The sequence below is a fragment of the Xyrauchen texanus genome, chromosome 35 (genome assembly GCF_025860055.1).
Source record: "Xyrauchen texanus isolate HMW12.3.18 chromosome 35, RBS_HiC_50CHRs, whole genome shotgun sequence".
Lineage (NCBI taxonomy): Eukaryota > Metazoa > Chordata > Actinopteri > Cypriniformes > Catostomidae > Xyrauchen > Xyrauchen texanus.
In genome coordinates, this window is record NC_068310.1 from 24212902 (window position 1) to 24232296 (window position 19395).

At 39.3% G+C, this 19395-nt stretch overlaps 1 protein-coding gene across 2 annotated transcripts in view; it reads right to left on the reverse strand.

The window, feature by feature from the left end:
- LOC127628456 (membrane-associated guanylate kinase, WW and PDZ domain-containing protein 3-like) overlaps nt 1-18249 on the reverse strand; it is a 216917-nt gene extending 198668 nt beyond the window's left edge. For both annotated transcript variants that reach the window (XM_052105203.1, XM_052105204.1), the window contains exon 1: nt 17169-18249. In XM_052105203.1, coding sequence (XP_051961163.1) covers nt 17169-17475 — 307 coding nt within the window. In that variant the 5' untranslated portion in view covers nt 17476-18249. The remainder of the gene's footprint in view (nt 1-17168) is intronic.
- Between the last annotated feature and the right edge of the window lie 1146 nt (nt 18250-19395).

Here is a 19395-nt window from a genome sequence, read left to right on the forward strand (position 1 = left end):
CCACAGGGGGTGGGCATGGCTGAGTCTGGAAGGCCAAGGAAATGGCGCCGACAACTCAGCAGGCAGCCTAAGTTTGGAGACAGCATTCTCTTTCCTCTGTCCACCAAAGCAGACAAAGAGCTGCTCAGAACATCTACAGCTCTGCACAGCCTCCCCTCCAGCCTCTCTTGCAGGAATGAGAGCACTGACAGAACTGCGCATCTCTTGGTTTTCTTCCTGCGTGGATCGGGAAGAACACTAATCGAGAACAAGCTCCACTTCAGGGCGTAAAGTTGCCTGGTGGAGGGAGCTCTGGCTTGGATGTTCGTGTCTACAACTGCAAGTGGTAGGTCACTCAGATCTTCCGCATCCCGTCCAGGGGCCAGACATGGAGGTTCCAAATGTCTGGGCACAGATGCCAGAGGGTGCCCTGTCCCTGAGAAAGAAGGTCCTTCCTCGGGGGGATTTGCCAGGGAGGTGCTGTCACGAGGAGCGTGAGATCCGAGAACCAAGTCCGAGTGGGCCAGTAAGGAGCCACTAAGGTGAATTGTTCCTCGTCCTCCCTGATCTTGTACAGCACCAGTGTAAGAAGGTTCACTTGGGGAAATGCATACTTGTACAGCCCCTGGGGCCAGCTGTGTGCCAACGCATCTGTCCCGAGAGGGGCTTCTGTCAGGGAGTACCAGAGCAGGTGGTGAGTGTTGTCCTGGGAGGCAAATAGATATACCTGTGCCATGCTGAATTGGCCCCAAATCAGCTGGACCACACCACCTTGGCAATTTATGTATGCTACTGTTGCGGTGCTATCTGAACTGATCAATACAGCCAGCAACTCCAGGCAGTTGATGTGCCAACGCAGCCAGGGCCCTATCCATTGCACACGGCACCCCAACCCAGTTGAGAGGCATCTGTGGTGACCATGATATGTCTGGACACCTGCTGTAGGGGGACTCCAGTCCGCAGAAAACAGAGGTCTGTCCAAGGTTTGAAAGTTTGACGGTTGGAAGTGGTGATTAAAACACAGACTGTGCCGAGGCGCCATGCCCATCTCGGGACTCGAGTCTGAAGCCAGTGCTAAAGTGGTCTCATATGCATCAACCCGAGTGGCGCCACGGCCGAGGATGCCATATGCCCCAGTGGCTATGAGTGGCGCCCTGACCCGTGGAACCGATGGACTAGTGAGGGGTGGGGAGGGGGGTTGGTTCCAGTCCAGCCTTGCGCTCATGGCGGCCCGGGAAAGCATAGCGTTCAGCCACGCGTCAGGCTCAGACTGGGCGAGAACACAAAAAGGTTACAGCCCAGACGAGTCAACAGCATCAGACGCTGCTGTGACGCCGAGGAAGTAAACAAGACCTGGGGTCCGAGGAAGTAAACAGACTGGCCGTGAGGCGAGCCGCCCTCCCCTCGAGCCTGAACGGAACAAGAACTACACAGAGGCGGAAAGACATCTTTAAAAAGATGCGTACTGAAAAGGATGTTCAACGCCTGCTGTGTATCACTCTTTTGTGAGTGAAAATAAACTCTTTTAGAGAAGTAAAACTATTTTAGGAGGGAGAACACGCTTTTAAACAGAAGTCCTGTTGAAGCGCCCAGGGGCGTGGACTGCACAGCGTGCAGAGAGAAAGAACGCCGCTGGAAATCCGCCATAGATCCAACAGCAGTGCTCTGCCAACAGAGGTGAGTGGAGCAGGAGTGAGACTCAGCTTGCTGCTGCACAACCGCTCAGCTCCGAAGAAAAAATCTGACTAACAGACACACGCCCTCTTCCCTTTGTGCCTCTGTGTCCGGTGGTAGGACGTGTGGGTTCTGTCTGCCAATTTCTCATTGGCCTTTTCTCAAGTTCAGAGGTATGCGAGGCTCCCAGGTATGACCCCTTGAATAACTTCATTCGACACAACGTTGAGTGAGTGACAGAAGGGGAACTGTATAACCTTGTAAAGCCAAGCTTATTCACAACAACTAATAGTTATGCAATTAGTCAGTCTCACATAGCCAGATTTTTGACTTGCGGCATTAAGTCTGATCCTCACTGCATCATAGACAAGAACTGCCCACTTATAATACCAATATCATAAAATGGAAATGTCAAGCAAACACTGTAGGGTTGGGTAGTTCCTGATTTGATTAAATTCTAACACAATTAGATTAGATTCTGATTAATTTGGGTATATTTCAGTTATAAAGTCAATGTGGATTACGTATCAAAGAAATTCTCTCGCAGCTAATGATACAAATTATGGTAGGGAACCTTCTAATTTGGTACATTACCGATATATTAATTTAAATATTAACAACAGTGCCTAAACTATGAAGTGCAATTCCTATTTAATAAACCGATATAATAATTTACACAGCCAGAACTGAAGTCAACTTTATAGTACAGGTAAAAGATAAATCTTGGGATTTTAAAAATTCATAACGGAATGATTCAAATGAAGATTGCGATTAACCAGAAAAGCTGTACTTTTACCCAGTACTTAAATACAGTTTGCTTTGTTGTTATGTGACATTACAGACTGATAAAAATAACCTTAGTGCTTTTTCTTCAGGAAATTGAATGAAGCTAATCAAATTGAAACTGGTGATCTCAGGCAGCTCTTGTTATTATTTTGCTATATGCAATATGCATCAGACTGTGGGCAGTCTGAGGCTGAGATTCACAAACTCTAAAATCCAAGTATTATTAGGAGTTGCAACTGGTAAATGAAATGCTGGGTCCAAACTGCTCTCTAGACAATATGAAAAACCCACAGTACAAATGCAGAATAAGTTCTCATCCCAGGTAGCAACTCTCTCAGCCTATAGAGCACTTGTGCTGGGACATAGGGTCTCTGGGAAAACACAGTGATACAATAATCTCAAGAACTAAGCTCCAAGACCTCACAAGCAGCTGCTCTAGTGACATATGTGAGAGAGGCTTAAAATACCTCCATCTCCTCTAAACGTCCTCCACGGACAGATGTTGGCTCTGCAAGAGAGCTGCAATGTTGAGGTAGACAAACACAACAGCGGTTTAGGCTGTGAGAGATTAGAGCAGATAACAGTCACTCAGTCAGTGTGCGGGACAGAATGTTCTTTTTTTTTTGGTGAACTATCCCTTTAAGATTCACATTCTTGTCTTTGACTGCACTGCAACAAAAACAAAGGGGGTGTGAAAGAGAGCAGTTGAGTGGGAAAGACAATGTTTAATCAGGTGAGAGATGATTTCAGCTGTGAAACAACTATGATAAAATAAAATAAATAAATAAGAGAAATGGCAAAAAGAAAATTCTACAAATACAGCTATATAAAGCACCTGTGATAAAGGTGCACACAAACAGCAGGAAAGAAACATCTGTGGACATCAAAATGAACACAAAGTGAGCAAACAAATAGCTAACATCGACACGGCCCTCAGGACCACACAAAATCCTATCAGTGTAATTACTTTTCATCTCAAAAGGGCACTAGAGAGGAACAATCCATATTCCTGTCGTAATTTCTCATTTTCATACAAAAGCATGCTCGCACACACATACCGATTGCTCAGGGAAAGGCAAGTGGGCAGGCATTAAGATTTCAAAAGGCCATCATTTCTCATTCTCCGGTGGTTTGCACTACATGCCATCACAGGAATAATGATGACCCCATGGATTACAGAAATAGTCGTCACAATAATGCAAATGAGAGGGGAAATTATAGCAGAGACCACCCCTCTGTTCTTTGAAGCAATAAATTTGGTTCATTATCTTTGTTGCAGCTTTTGCTCTTCTCACTCAGGAAAAATTCAGGTCGTTACACTGTGATGTCTTATTGGAAGAGACTGATGACATATTATAAGTACTAGAAATCACCTTTTGGATCTCTGATGTTCATGCAAAACATTAAAATAAAGCCCTTATTTACTCACTTCCATGTTGTTCCAAACTCTGTGTGACTTTCTTTCTTCCACAGAACATAAAAAGTGGTATAAGACAAAATAACAGCCACAGTCATCATTCACTTTCATTGCATCTTTTTCCCATACAATGAAAGTAAATTGTGGCTGAGGCTGTCATTCAGCCAAACATCTCCATTTACAGTATTTGCAAAAGAATGTTGTACATTTATGTAAAAACAGGACTGTTAACTATTAGGGTCAAAGTATACTTTGCACGTCCGCATTGCAGATCACTCCACACAGTATGCATGACATAAATTTCGTCATATCCACTCTGCATGGCTTGACCGTGTGCCGGACAGATTTTCTTGACTCGCGGATGCAGTCATCATCTGTACACATCATCGCTGCATGCACTGGCCATAGACTGTAGTGTCTGTATCCGGTCGCGGTCAGAAGAGAATACTCAAAATTGCTTCGCAGTCAACCAGGCGAGAGCCGATCCGGAACACACAAAAATGAAGTATTCCGAGAAGGTATCTCCTTATCAGCTCCACAACTGCTTGTCTCCTGATCCAGATCACTTTTCCCAAAACACCTTTATTCATACACTAAAGCTCCCAAGCTCCCATGGACCATTTTCAGAGTTCAGTGGCGTATTTTCACTTTAACTGAGTAGGATAAATCGAGCAAACTTTTTTTCTCTTAATGGAGTTTTAAATACAGCTGCTGAGGCAGTGACAATAAATATGGCATCTTTCTCCCTTCTGACTGCTATATATAATTCCATCTCTCTAATTATTTCTCCTCATTTGGAAAGTCATGGAAACATAATAGTTATTATTATATAGATTATATTAATAATTATTATTACATAGATAATATTATTTGCTATGGTCTCCTATTTACATCTATTCACCACTGGCGCTGTTTAACTTGCTATAGTTTACGCCTGCATTATAAACCCTAAAATATAAAAAGGGTTCATTAACAAAAGTAAGTTGCTCAACACGAAAACTGAGATCAGAAGCGCTCAGCTTATGAAAATCACATGGCTTGTCGTGACATTTTTGCAAGATTATATTACGAGGTTCAATACATGTTTCCCAGCAATTCCAGGATCCAATATCCACTGAGTGGCGCTAAAAGCAAGTTTACTAATTTGCTCCCGAAAGGATTATATTTTTAAGGTTAATGCTCTTTCGTGTCTTAAATACAACAAAGCGTAACTCCCAACCTTAAACCTTAACGATTGTGTACTAAAAGCAAATGCGAGTTGAAAAACTTAATAGTTAAAGAAACCATGTTATGTTGTGGTGCACACATTTTGACTGCTATTCAGAACTCCTGCGCTGGTCCTTAGCAATCACTAGTGCAACGTTCTTTATTTTCTGCACAATTTAATCATGCTCATTAATCAAGCTTGTAAATGTAGTTGGTTATGTAATCTAAACATTAAAATGTATCGTCTTCCAAGTCATTTTGATGTCATACATTAGCCTTGTGTGAGGAACAATAAGTGAGTGAAATAAGTGTTTATAAACTGATAATATGCCATTGTACGTGTGCTTCTAGTGTTTATTTCAGCAGGAATCTGCTGCGATACATAAAGCGAGCCACCTGCAAAATCTTTTTGCAAAAATATATGTACAGTAACATGATTCTATGAGACCAGGTTGTTATCCCCTTGTAAGTCAAAATCCTATTGTGTGTCAGCACACTTGGACAATAAAGCTCTTTCTGATACAGATTGTGATTCACTTGTTGATGATGGGCATGCTCACAATACAATACTGTTTGAACATTTGGATATGAAAAAGGTAAATTTTTCATGTCCATTCCCCCTCACAGCAAAGGAATACTTTAATTCCCTGCTGCCCTATGAACCATCAACTGTGTGGATGATTGCTGTGCATCAGACTGAAAAAAATCAAAGCCCACTCTGTTGGAAAACAACAATCCTTGAGTGAAAAGGAAAGATCACCATGAAACATCTCTCAGGCTGTTTAAATGGACCTGATCAGGCCATTGGCTGCAGTGCGTATAATAGCTGGAGGCTAATGTTCACCCATGACTGTCTGTGTTGGTCTGGGTCTTGTAGAGGCTAACTACACATCTCCAGGAGCATAAATACCAAGAATGTTGCCTCTCTGATGTAAGCCAATTAAGCCACATAAATAAGAATGCATGACTGGCTCTTATTCAAGAACGTGGTGTCCCTGAGACTGAGAAAAGGCCTCTTGAGACTGTTCCGCTGAATGAAAACCCTTTGTCATTCTGCAGCATTGTTCAGCATATATGGGGTGGTGCGAAAGAACGGTGTATGGATGCCAGTTTTATTTTCATGTTATTGTCAGTTTGTTCATTCAATGTAGTTTTATTTTCATTATTTTGCATACACATCTTGCATCTTTCACTGTGATGATGCTTAATATGCTGACAATGTTTGTGGTCATTTAATTGCTTTAAACAGCTTTCCTTTATCTAAACATTTTTAGCATAAACCAATAGGCACAAGTAGATTTTTGTCCCTTACCCCAATTTGCATGTAAACACCTTCAACAGGGTTCTTACCAGCTTATCCAATGTGCCCATATGTTTTGTGCATGCATGTTTGTTTTGATGTCAGAAGCAGCGAATAACTTTCATGTTATTCATTGTTCATGTAATCACAGTTTTCTTGAGTTGTGATTTTTTTTTTAAATAAGCACATTTTTGGTAGTTATCAGTATACTGGTGCGCATGTAAACACACTGGATGATTGTTGACATTTTATATGTGTTTTCTAGTTTCAGTTCCAGTTTTCTAAGTATTTTTAGGGGTTTCCAAAAATCTATATTTAGACGTTTAACACTGTTAAATCTATTATATGCAATTAGTTAATTTGCCATTTTTTATATTAAAACAGCTTCATTCTGTTCTGATTCTGATTTTTAAAGACTACTTAAAGTGATGTTTATTGTACTGTAAGTGGTTTGCAGATGTTTAATTTATTATAAATGTACTGTATGTTAAACACTGAAATCAAACATAAACAATATAAAAATAATAATAAAATAAAATTATTTGTTTAAGCTAGTTAGTTTTGAAGTCATGAACATGTAATCAACACACACACACAAAAAAAAGAAAATTTGGTAAAATTGGTAGAGTAAAATACATTTTTGTTAATTGGTTAACCTTGCAGTGTATGTTGAAACATTATATTTTATTTAACAAGACAACAAATATCATTTTACTGTAAGATATTGTAAAAAAGATGCTTTCGAAAAGTAAAAATAATACTTTATAGAGCCCATATAGAATATAGACAGTTAACGGTGAAAATGTTTATTACCGTAAATGTTATAATGCATTTTTTTATATATATTTTAAATGAATTTGTATTTGTTTGCTTTTTCCAATTTGGTTAGGGTTTTTTTTTTTTCCTTCAGTTTATGAAATATTCACATTTGCTTTTTATATCTGTTTTCAATAATAACTCTGAATGGATGCACTGTCAAAAGTACTTTGGTTGTACTTTCCTTCATTCACACCAAATGGTATGACACAGAGAGAATTAGGACATGATTGAATCTGTAAGTACAGGCTGAATTTAGAGAGAAAGCCATCACATAAAATCAAACTACTGATGTAGACAAATTGTGCCATTTGGAATGGTCATTTAAATAATGTTTTACCCCATAAATGTCGCAATCAATTTTGTGGCAGGCAGCCTTCGACAGATTTTACTGAAATGTATGTAGCTAATTTTGTTGGCTGTTGCAATTCCTCACAGTGGTGTGAAAAAACTACTTTTAAATCAGGAATTGACAACATTGACAACATGATTTAACATCTCACATCTTCACAAATTACCACAAAACCCTTTCCTGAAATTGTGACAAAACACTAAGTGCTCACAGAAGCAATAATAATAATAATAATAATAATAATAATTGTATTTGCTTTAAGGCAGGTTGAAGCATGTGAACAAAACACACTTTCAATTGCACTAGATGTATAATAAAAAAGCAAGTTTGAAGGAAGGATGAAACAAGGATGGCCATTCTGCTACTGTCATATCCAAGTAACACCCACTTGGGGTGGTTACAGTGAAAAATGTATGTCTTATTCTCTAACATTGTATGAAACTTTGGGAGTGGGACTGAGGGTGTGTACACAAATGTATGCATATTGTTTGGTGACTAAGCAATGAGCCTGAGGCCCACAGAGAGAAAAACAGACTTGAACAGAATGTTAAAACAGCTGTAGTATGGTTTTATAGGTATATGTGAGCAGAAAATGTGTAAGTAAAGTTATATGACCAGAGCAGCTTGTTGTGACAGACCGCTCATAAGCTGTGAACATTTAAAAGGAAACCTCAATAAAAATTCCTCTCCTGTTCTACAAAGCTTATATAAACTCTGTCTGCTCTATAAACTACTGTAATCAACCAGTAGAGAATTAAACAGACTTACCTTACACAGTGTAGAAAAAGAAAATGTGGAGAAAATTCTTATTCAAAGCTGTAGATTTGCAGATTCATATGAGCAACAAGCCTAACTGTGATGGTCCTAGGGTACTGAGAGTGGTTGCCAGGTTGTTGCTATGCAATCGCAAATGTGTTCAGAGTGGTTTTTAGTGCATTGAAATGTAGTTGCTAGGGTATTCTTGGGGGTTGCTGGGGTGTTGTTAGATGATTGCTTGATGGCAACAACTCTATACATTTTGTTCCCTAGATATGGCTTGGGTCCCTCATCCAATGTAAGTTTGGGGTATTTTTTTTTCACTCATTTGTCCCGAAACTAGAATGAGCAATACAGTAGTAATAATGCAACATACTGTTAACGTTTCAGTTATAGTAAACAACATGCAGAAGAATTGAAACAACATGATTCAAATCTAGGATTTTCAACCTTTGCAATCCTGGAATTCTTCACCGTCATACTTTAAATGGCCCAGGCATCCTCATTGGTCAGAAAGGCCCCGCAGCCTGACCTCCTGATCAAACATGAATTACGTCCATTGTTTTTCACCTTCACTAATGACTATTAGCCTAGCAGCCTGCCTTGGGCAGATTTTGTAGACACCAGTGTTGGATTATACATGCAGAAGAATTTAAACATGATTTGAATCTAGGATTTACCCAATCTTAATCTTGGAATTCCAATGTCATAAATTAGATGGCCCAGGCATCAACATTGCTCAGAAATGCCCCTCTGCACGACCTACTGAACTTCCACATAGAGTTAAAGCAGACTTCTCTTTGAAAGGTTTCCAAAAGACCATCAGATTTGCACAAATTGAATACTAAGACTTAATCCAGGAACATTTTCAGGATGCGGCCAATTTTAGTTCAAATATTTCCAAAAAGGAAGACCACACTCTCTTGAGGCTCTTAGCTCTTCTCCTCTTCTTTCTTCACACGTCCTCTCTTCTGCCTGCACATGCTTTGTCTGGTCGCTCCGCTGACTACCAGGTCCATGCCATGTGAGGCCCAAGGAAGCTCGGGACTCGACGTTCTGAGAAAGCTTGTCACTCTCTACGGTTCACACACCCATGAGAAGGCCTCGCTTCAAAGCTAACCTCATCATTCATACATACATACATAACTTCGATCTTACAGAGGTCCAAAACATAGATGGAACAGACTTGACCAAGCACCAAGAACCAAGACACACAAAGAACGCAAGGAAACACCACAAAGACACGCAAGTACATCTCCAATATTGCGCTCAAAGTACTGGTCAACCTTGTCAGGTTGAGTTTTTGTCTGACGAGGACCGTGGCATCATCATTCGCTGTTAGTTTTGTTCCAAACGCGTTTACGTTTTTGCCCTCATATGTTTCAAGTGCCACTGGCAAGCGGAATCAATGCTTCTATGGGAACGCTGATCATGCCAACTTTCAGCTGCGAGCCTATATTAATTCCCTTCTGTATCATGTCCTTTGAACATAAAACATTTAACAATCCAGCAATGTTGCTGTAAAGGGAATATAGAAGGGCAAGGAGGCGGCGAGAACCGGCTTGACAATATAAATAATAGTTTAATGAAAAACTTAAACAAAAGACACAAACAAACACGACGGTCAGCTGACCGTAAACTATCTCTCTCTCTTGTCGCACCACCTTCCGCAGTCCACCTTTATCCCTCTTGGAGGCTTTATTAGCCTGATAAAGGACCGGGTGTATATAATCACGACCCAGCCCCGCTCTCCACCTGGTCACAGTTGCTCAGAGTGTTTGAAGCATTGTTGTTTTATGTTGAGTACTTACCTCACTCTCTCTGCCTAGTTTGGTCCTGTCTTGTGTTTCGTGTGGATGCTTTCCACTTTGCTGCATGTCAGCGGATTTTCCACGGAGGATACTTCGTCTCTGCCCGCATATCGGGAGGTCTTGCATGGAAGATTCCACAAGTAAGTGATGGCTCTAAATTTCTGTTAATATATCCTTTGAACTGTTCCTCTGCTATTGGGTCTCTGTTGTTCTCACTCTTGCTCTGACACAGACAGATTATTTCACTATTAACTGACTGTATAAAAAAATCCAGTGGGTCAGAATTTTGCATACAATAAGCTAACTGTGCCTTTATGCCGCTTGGAAAATTCCAGAAAATTATGTCAAGGCTTTAGACAATTAGCTTCTTATAGGAGGTGTACTAAATGGTGTACCTGTGGATATATTTTAAGGCCTACCTTCAACCTCAGTGCCTCTTTGCTTGACATCACAGGGAAATCAATAGAAATCAGCCAAGACCTCAGAAAACAAATTGTGGACCTCCACATGTCCGGTTCATCCTTGGGAGCAATTTCCAAATGCCTAAAGTTACATTATCTGTACAACTAATAATAAGCAAGTATAAACACCATGGGACCATGCAGCCATCATACCAATCAGGAAGGAGATGCATTCTGTCTCCAAGAGATGAATGTATTTTGGAGCAAACGGTGCAAATCAATCCCAGACCAACAGCAAAGGGCCTTGTGAAGATGCTGGAAGAAACAGGTTAACAAGTATCTATATCCACAGAAAAACGAGTTCTATATTGACATAATCCGAAAGGCTGCTCAGCAAGGAAGAATCCACTGCTCCCAAATTGCCATGAAAACTGTAGTCTGGCTTTTTTAAGTGCACATGGGGAAAAATATCTTACTTTTTGGAAATAAAGTAAGTCTGATGAAACAAAAAAGTTACCGTTTGGCCATAATGACCATCGATATGTTTGAAGGAAAAAGGGTGAGGCTTGCAAGCCGTAGATCACCATCCCAATAGTGAAGCATGGAGGTGGCAGCATCATGTTGTGGGGGTGCTTTGCTGCAGGAGAGACTGGTGCACTTTTCAAAATGGATGTCATCATGAGGAAGTAAAATTATGTGGATATATTGAAGCAACATCTCAAGACATAAAGCCAAGAAGTTAAAGCTCAGTCGCAAATGGGTCTTCTAAATGGACAAATGACCCCAAGCATACCTCCAAAGTTGTGGTTAAATGGCTTAAGGGCAACAAAGTCAAGGTATTGGAGTGGCCATCACAAAGCCCTGACCTTAATCTGAGAGAGAATTTGTGGGCTGAACTGAAAAAGCATGTACGAGCAAGGAGGCCTACAAACCTGACTTAATTACAACAGTTCTTTTTGGAGGAATGGGCCAAAATTCCAGCAACTTATTGTGAGAAGTTTGTGGAAGGTTACCCAAAACATTTGACCCAAGTTAAACAATTTAAAGGTAATGCTACCAAATACTAACAAAGTGTATGTAAACTTCTGACCCATTGTAAATGTGATGAAAGCTCAAATAAATCATTCTCTCTACTATTGTTCTGACATTTCACATTTTTAAAATAAAGTAGTGATCCTAACTGACCTAAGACAGGGAATGTTTTCTTCGATTAAATGTCAGGAATTGTTTAGTTTAGTTTAAAGTGTATTTGGCTAAGGTGTATGTAAACTTCTGATTTCAACTAGTGTGTATAATATATATATCTATATATCTATATATATATCTATATCTATATCTATATACACACACACACACACACACACACACACACACACACACACAGCATATTTATGGAATAATGTATTCTTTTTTTAGAGTTGGGTCAAAACAGCAATTTTCGCAAAAACAACAATTACATGTAAAACAAATTATAATTTAAAAATATGTTGTTGAGTTGAGTTTCTAAAACTCCTCTTTAAAGGGATCAATGGAAAGGAGGCGGCGAGAACCGGCCTGACAATAAATAATAGTTTAAAAGACAACGTAAACACACACAAGACAGACATGTCCGTTAAAGATCTCTCTCTCCCACACGATCCCCCGCAGTCGACCTTTATACCTCAGAGGCTTGATTAGTCTAATATGGAACCGGGTGTGTAGGATCACGACCCGGCCCCGCCCTCCGCCCTGCCACATCCTCAAGTATCTTAATATACTTTTGGATTCTGATTCAGGACAAACTTATGTACTAAATCAAAGATTTCAGCTGGGGAAGTTTCTGACATTTTGTAGATTTGACATGGAATGGCCCAAATGTAGTTACTACAACCTACATTCCAAATAAGGTCAAATAATTTTGAAAGTGTGGAGAAGTTAGTGAAACATTTTTCAGCCCAATTCTGAGAGCCCCTTGATCCTTTGTTAGGAGAGCTTTGTGCTTCCTGCTGATCCGGGCCAGTTGGCACGGTTACAGTTACTTTTTTCACTGTGGTGCTGCGAAATCAGTACTAGAAATGTACATAACAAATACATCTGTAAGTGATGCTGTGGGAGGTAAACAATGGAGCAAGTCTGCTATGGAAGATGACCAAATATTCCAGTTTTTAGGACTCCTCTTTTCCTTGGTTTTCACTCTGCAAAATCACAGATATGGTCCATGACACAAAGGAAAGAATAGAGAAAAAGGCGACTATCGTGAATCGCCACATACTAAAGCCATTAAACCAGCAGCTAACCCTGCTGAGAATTCAGGATTTTATAACGGTTTTTAATCATACCTTGCCAAACCATACTCAAGTGGAAATGGTACTGGAACCTTTCCTCACCATGCTCAGAATCATTCAGCCCGATGGTGGAAAAGAGATTTTTGTAACTGCTAGAATTGACATTAAGTTCAATACAAAGAAAAGTTGCCAAGAAAACAATCCAACAACAGAGTATAAGTACCAAAACAGTTGTTGCTTCATAATGGCACACAGCAGCATGACAGAAGGGCTAATGTAAGTCAGCCTGTGACTCAATGATACACTCCCTCACCCTTCCTCCACTCTCACATTAACACAATGTGTGGAAATTGCACCATTGTGATCAACCAAGGCCGTACTGTTCAGACAATGCATTTGAATACAATTTCTCAAATCTACAAATCCCAATGACTTTCATTCTTCTGTAGAACACAAAAGGAGATGTTTGGCAGAGTGTTATCCTCAGTCACTATTCAATTTCATTGCATCTTTTTTTCCACACAATGAAAGTTTTTGTTCACATGATTAAGCAACTCAAAAGGGGAGTGACAACCGTATTTATCTGCAGTCTGTACATGGCCAAAATGTGTTCACAGTTTTGTGTATTTACAGATATATTAGGTAGCTGTAAATGTAAAATATGTGACAGAGCACCATGGCAGAAAAGGTGTGGGGGTGAAGAACAGGAAAACGGAGGAGGAGATGACAGGATTGAATGAACATGTGGGAGGGCAAGAAGCTTCACACCATGGAACAGATAAGACAGGAAAAGATGAGCATGAGCTGTGAGTCCATTGGGCAGCAGAGGACACAGCAGATAGGGAGTGTGCAGTGAACTGCAGATTTGCTCTCATCAGGACAGAAAACAAACTGGCACACAAAGCAAACTTTTCTAGCTAACCCCAGACCCCTCATAGAAGCCCAAAAAAGATTGTGTGTGATTTTGAAGGGAAGAAACTTGTTCCTTAAAGAGACTAAAATTCTATCAGAATATCCAAGCTGCTCTTTTTCATGTAACTAAAGTGAATGGTGACCACAGCTGTCCCTGATCCTTTTGCGTTCCAAGACAGAAAGTAATATGGTTTTGAAATTAAATGAGGGCGTATGTGATTGTTTTTATTTCACCTCTAGAGGCCACTGTTATACTGTAGAATCCTCCAGAGGAGCAACATTTACAATAGGAATAAAAAAATAAATGTATATTTAGCAACTACCACATAGTTGAGCACAGTCTTGAGCACCACCTGAGTGTAACTTAGAACTTGTCCACCATCCCAATAATTGTATGCTTTTTTTGCTACAAATTCCACACACAGGAGATGGTATAATGCCATCAACACCTCCATTAAGCCGTGTTTGGTGTCTGACCACTAGAATGGCCTGGGAGATTTGAACCAAGTCTCTTTATGGAGAACCTAGGGTGTCATATCATCTGCGTAATGCACTCAGCCAGTGTTACTAGCAGCTCAAATTTAAGGCTAAACGGTCTCCAGGTAACAACCCTTGAGCTGGCCTCTTCTATGAAGCACAGTGGACTCATCAATGATTGAGATGGTATGAATTAAACATGAAGTGAAGGACAGAGGGGTAACACTCACACACATACACAAAGAAATCCCATGGCCTCAGAGGCAGGGACGTACAAGAAACTTGGTTGAACTTACAAAATAACAAGTTTGACTTGTAGTTGACAAATTCTTGATAAATTGACAATTTAAAAAGTAATTGTCAATTACAAAAGTTCACTAGCTTTCTGGTGTCCACTTCTCTCCTGCTGAGTCACCAGTCATACAGCACACAACAGATATAAGAGAGTAATTGAATCAATTAGACTTGAATTCAGTTCAAACAGCAGGCTTTGGCTGCATTGACAAACTCAGACTACCTTAAAATAATCAGCGGTAGACATCTGATACTAACCCCCTTTTCTAATGCCAATTTACAGTGATTAGGAAGTGCAAGGAGAACTACTTTGTTCAAATTAGGTAATCCACCCTTTAGTTCATTTACAAGTACAGAATAATAGATGTAGAGAGTGTCCATAGCAATATAATACAATTTGATTAAAAACATCTCCAACATAGCATTGGCATAAAGGAGCCAAATGGTGATCCTTCAGGCAGGCTAATACGCTAAATGAGGAGGACATGGAAGAAGGGGGAGGCTGGGAAGTCAGACGACATCTGTGCTGCAGGCAAAGAGGATCACAGGTTCATGACAATATATGTTTAAACAGTTTACTGAATTCCTAACATTGGATCCTAAGATAACTATAACATGATCTTACATGTCCTGCTCTTCTCAAAGTTCTGTTTTTGGTGGCGTTTATTGATGCCAAGATGTTGTGACAAAATTTAACTCAATTTACCGCAAAAGTCAAACAGATAAACACGATGGTTTTCATACTAATTCGCCAAACACTGTTACATACTCAGGTCTTTACCAGGCATGCATTTCTATCTCAAATTGATCAACAAAATGCCCAGATTGTGTCAGAGTTTCCAAACATTTTTAAGACAATTAGAAAATAATAAAATAGAATACATTATGATATATTTCACATATGTCCAAGAGATGATGCAACAAATATAATACAGGATTCATTAATTTCACACAAAATTTCATGATAGACAACTGGCTGTCAAACGCTTATTGAGCTACACATAACACATATGCTATATATAAGATGTAAGACACATGTATTGTCTCAGGCACTTTTTGAGTCTAAATTTATGCACAACATACATAATTTCAGTTGAACTCCCAAATTACAATAGCCAAATCATACTGGTCATGTGTTACACTTGCTATAGTTTTCTTCCGTGTAGCTTCTTCATCAAAAAGCAATATCAAATGTAAATCAAGTCAATCACTGAAACATCAGCACCACTTTGAGTAAGAAATAGCATGTTTAATATGTACAGTGTATGTGTATGGAGTACTGATAATTCACCATTATCTAACAGAAAATCAGCAGGATATAGTAATCATTAGTATGAAAATAGTACTCACACGTGCATCAGTTCTCGTGTGAACATTCCTATGGGATTACATCACACGCGCTGCTGACCAGAAGCGATGGTTTTAGTTAAAAAGTACTTCATTTTTTTATTTTATTTTTTCAAAAGCGATGGTGTCACTTAAGATGCTAAATTAACCTCTGAAGAATGGATGACATTTATGCTGACTGTCTGTGATTTTTGGAGCTTCATAAAGTCTGATAACCATTCACTTGCATTTTAACGACCTACTGCGCTGAGATATTTTTCTGTTTTTCTTCAAATGTGTTCTGGTGAAGAAAGAAAGTCATACACTATTATGAGGGTGAGTAAATAATTAGATCATTTTCATTTTTGGGTGACCCAACTCTTAATTGACTCTAAACACTTTTGGTAATTAAGCAGTTATATTATATATATATATATATATATATATATATATATATATATATATATATATATATATATATATATATATATATATATATATAGCAATTTTGCCTTTATTTTATTTTTATTTATTTAGCTATTTGTTATGCATTTCTTTTCACAATTTTGGAATATTAAAGAGGTGTAGGCTTAACTTCCAAATCTGGAGGTACAGGGGGTGGAATGAGGTCCCGGGTCACTAAAGATAGTGAAATAGATCATTTAAATAGTGAGGACCACTTCAAATGTCCTCACAAGTACGTTTTTGGCCTGTTTCACCATTTCGGAGTACATTCTCAATAATTTGACTCTCACACGTATAGCCAAACATTCACACACCTGATCCTAAGCATGCCCTGAAGGCTCAAGTCTCAGCTGCCAATTGCAAAGCCTCATTATTTCACACCAACAGCACAAGATTAACAGATACACACCGGCGAACACTAGTAACTCATCTTTAGCAGCTTAAATAAACATTGGAACTCCAGATAGAAAGTAAAGTGTCAGGATAAATAATATCACATTATGATTATGCTTACGAGTGGTAGCAAAACCTGTCCATGAAGGATAATCATAATTTCCTAATGGAGTGGTAACTGATCAATAACTTCCATTAAAAATTAAATTTTCCTTAAGAGTCTTTTTAAAAAAAAGAAAGAAAGAAAGAAAGAAAAAAAGACAGATTATAAAATTCCAGTTATGTCATTTTAAAAAGATACAAGGTTTTGAAATTGGATGGGTCTCAAAAACCCAGTCAGATGCCTACCTACATAGACAGCATTTTGTCTAAGGGGTCGTCCACACCGAACGCAACTTTTGAGAGAGAACTGTCTCGAGACACTCGCGTTCTGTTCTCTGGAATTTTAGTGCAAGAACTTTGGAAATTCTAAAATAATGCTGTCTTGAAAGGCAGCTCACTAGGTTTTCAAATGCAACCATTGGGTTAAAAAAACTAACCTGGCTTCACAGTCTTCAGGCGGATGGACTCGCGAAAGTGGCGGATGACGGCGAGGGTGTCTCTGTTTGTCAGTCCGCTCACAGGCGTGCCGTTTACCTCCAGTAGCACATCTCCGTGACCAGGCAGCCTGCCGACATGACACACTAATGCGTCCGACATCACCTGTCCCAAGTGCGGGAACTCTCCGTGCTCGGCTCCCCCGAGTATCTCCAGCACGGAGTTGAGCTCCCCGGCGTTACCCCAAGAAACAGCGCATTCCTGCACTTTACCTGCCCAATGTTTCTTCTTTTTCAGTGTCTTGGACATGGTTTAATCTTCTGAAAGAGCCTTATAAGAAAGTAGGTTATTTCCTTGTATTTGCTTGTAAGACACAAGCGTTTAGATCACGGTAACGCACAGCAGTTTAATTCCCATGTCTTTGTCGAAAAGGTAAAAGGGATTCAAAACTTGAGAGGCAGCATCACTCGGTTCTCGAATATTCCTCTTTGAGTCTAAAATTCAAGCTGTTCGTGTAAAGCAACTCATGCAAAGGCAGAGAGATTGTACCGCAGATTCACAATATACCGAACTTATCACCACGTAGTATCGCCCAATATTGTCTTCAGAATAGAGCTTTAACTGATCCAACAAACGCTTTCAAGGAAAGAAAGACCAGGAAATAAGAAGCTGTACCATCCGTGGCCGGATAGCTTACTTTATCCAGGCACGTAAACACAATACAGCCTTGAAACGATGCGTAACACCGGTTAATGAATGAAACACAGTTGGGGGGAAACACTCACATCCGTTTGTAATCCCTTGAGATCGAGAGCGACTATGTTGTTAACTTGAGTCTCGCGCACCTGTTCGATTACATCAGCTACCGGCGCGTGCACGGGAAACGAGGAACAACAATATACCTGGATAAGGAATACCCGACTAAAGGTGATGGTCCACTATCCATCGACCTTCGGTTCCTGTGCGAAACGCCCTCTTATGCGGGTTTTGTTGTAGGCGTAGAGCTGTCAGTGGCCGTTATCCTGTCGGGTATTAATTGTATGCACAGCTTTGCAACTTTGTAGTCATTTTCACCTTATTGCTCCGAATGAGAGCTCTGACTGTCGGTGGTGCATACTGACACCAATGCAGGCAGAGAGAACGAGCGCAAGGCAGCCAATCAGAGCGATAGGGCGGGCTTTCCCTATTTTAACGATGCCAAACATTAAGCCACATGACTGTCTATGCAGATAGTATTGTTTGGGCTGGGAAGAAATATAATTTTCCTTGCAGCCCAAACAACTATTAAGCAAAACATCTACCGCATGCGCCCTTACACAGACCAGGAAAAATCTCAGAATATGCCCTTAATAGTGTATGTAGGTTTCCATTTGGTTATTTATTTATTTTTTTTTTTTTAAATAAATAACCAAATGGAGGGGGCTACTTCTAACGCTAAATGAACACTCTTTTAAGGTTTTTTTTTAAGGTTTTTCATTTTAAGGTTTTTCATAACCTTCCAAGAACGTTGCAGGGAACGTCCTAAAAATTTTTTTTTTTTTTTTTTTTTTTTTGGTTTGTTTGCTGAATTACTTATTATTTATAATTTCATTATTATTATTACTATTATTTTGTCAATTTTCTTTATTTTTTGGGAACCAACTCCTGACGTTCAAGGAACGTACTTTTTAGGTTTTCATTTTTGTAAACTTCATAGAACGTTGCAGGGAGGTTTTTGTATGAAACCTAAAAATAACAATTTTTACGTTTTGGTTAGCAAAATTATACAATTTTAATAATTTTTCATTATTAATATGAATATTATCATGTCATTATTTTTATGGTCATACATTTTTATTTTTTTATTTTTGGGGGCTGGGTGGACCATCATCTAAATAAGCATAAACTACCTGTCCCATAATGTTTCAGGGAGGTTTTTGTTTTTTAGATTTAAGTTTGCAGAATTATGTAATTTCGTTATTTTTCATTATTATTATTATCATCATTATTTTCCATAATTTCTTCATTTTTATGGTCATATATGAGTAATTTCTCAGAAATGTTGCAGAGAGGGGTTTGATACTCAACAATGACACTAAAGAAGTAAGTGACACTAGTAAGTGGCATTAACAATGTCAACGAAAACGGCATAATTTTGCCATAAACATAGGTCTGCTATTATGGACCCATGTGTCGAACAGCTGTCCTGTACCTTCACAGTTCACACAACCTGTTACACATTTTGTACAC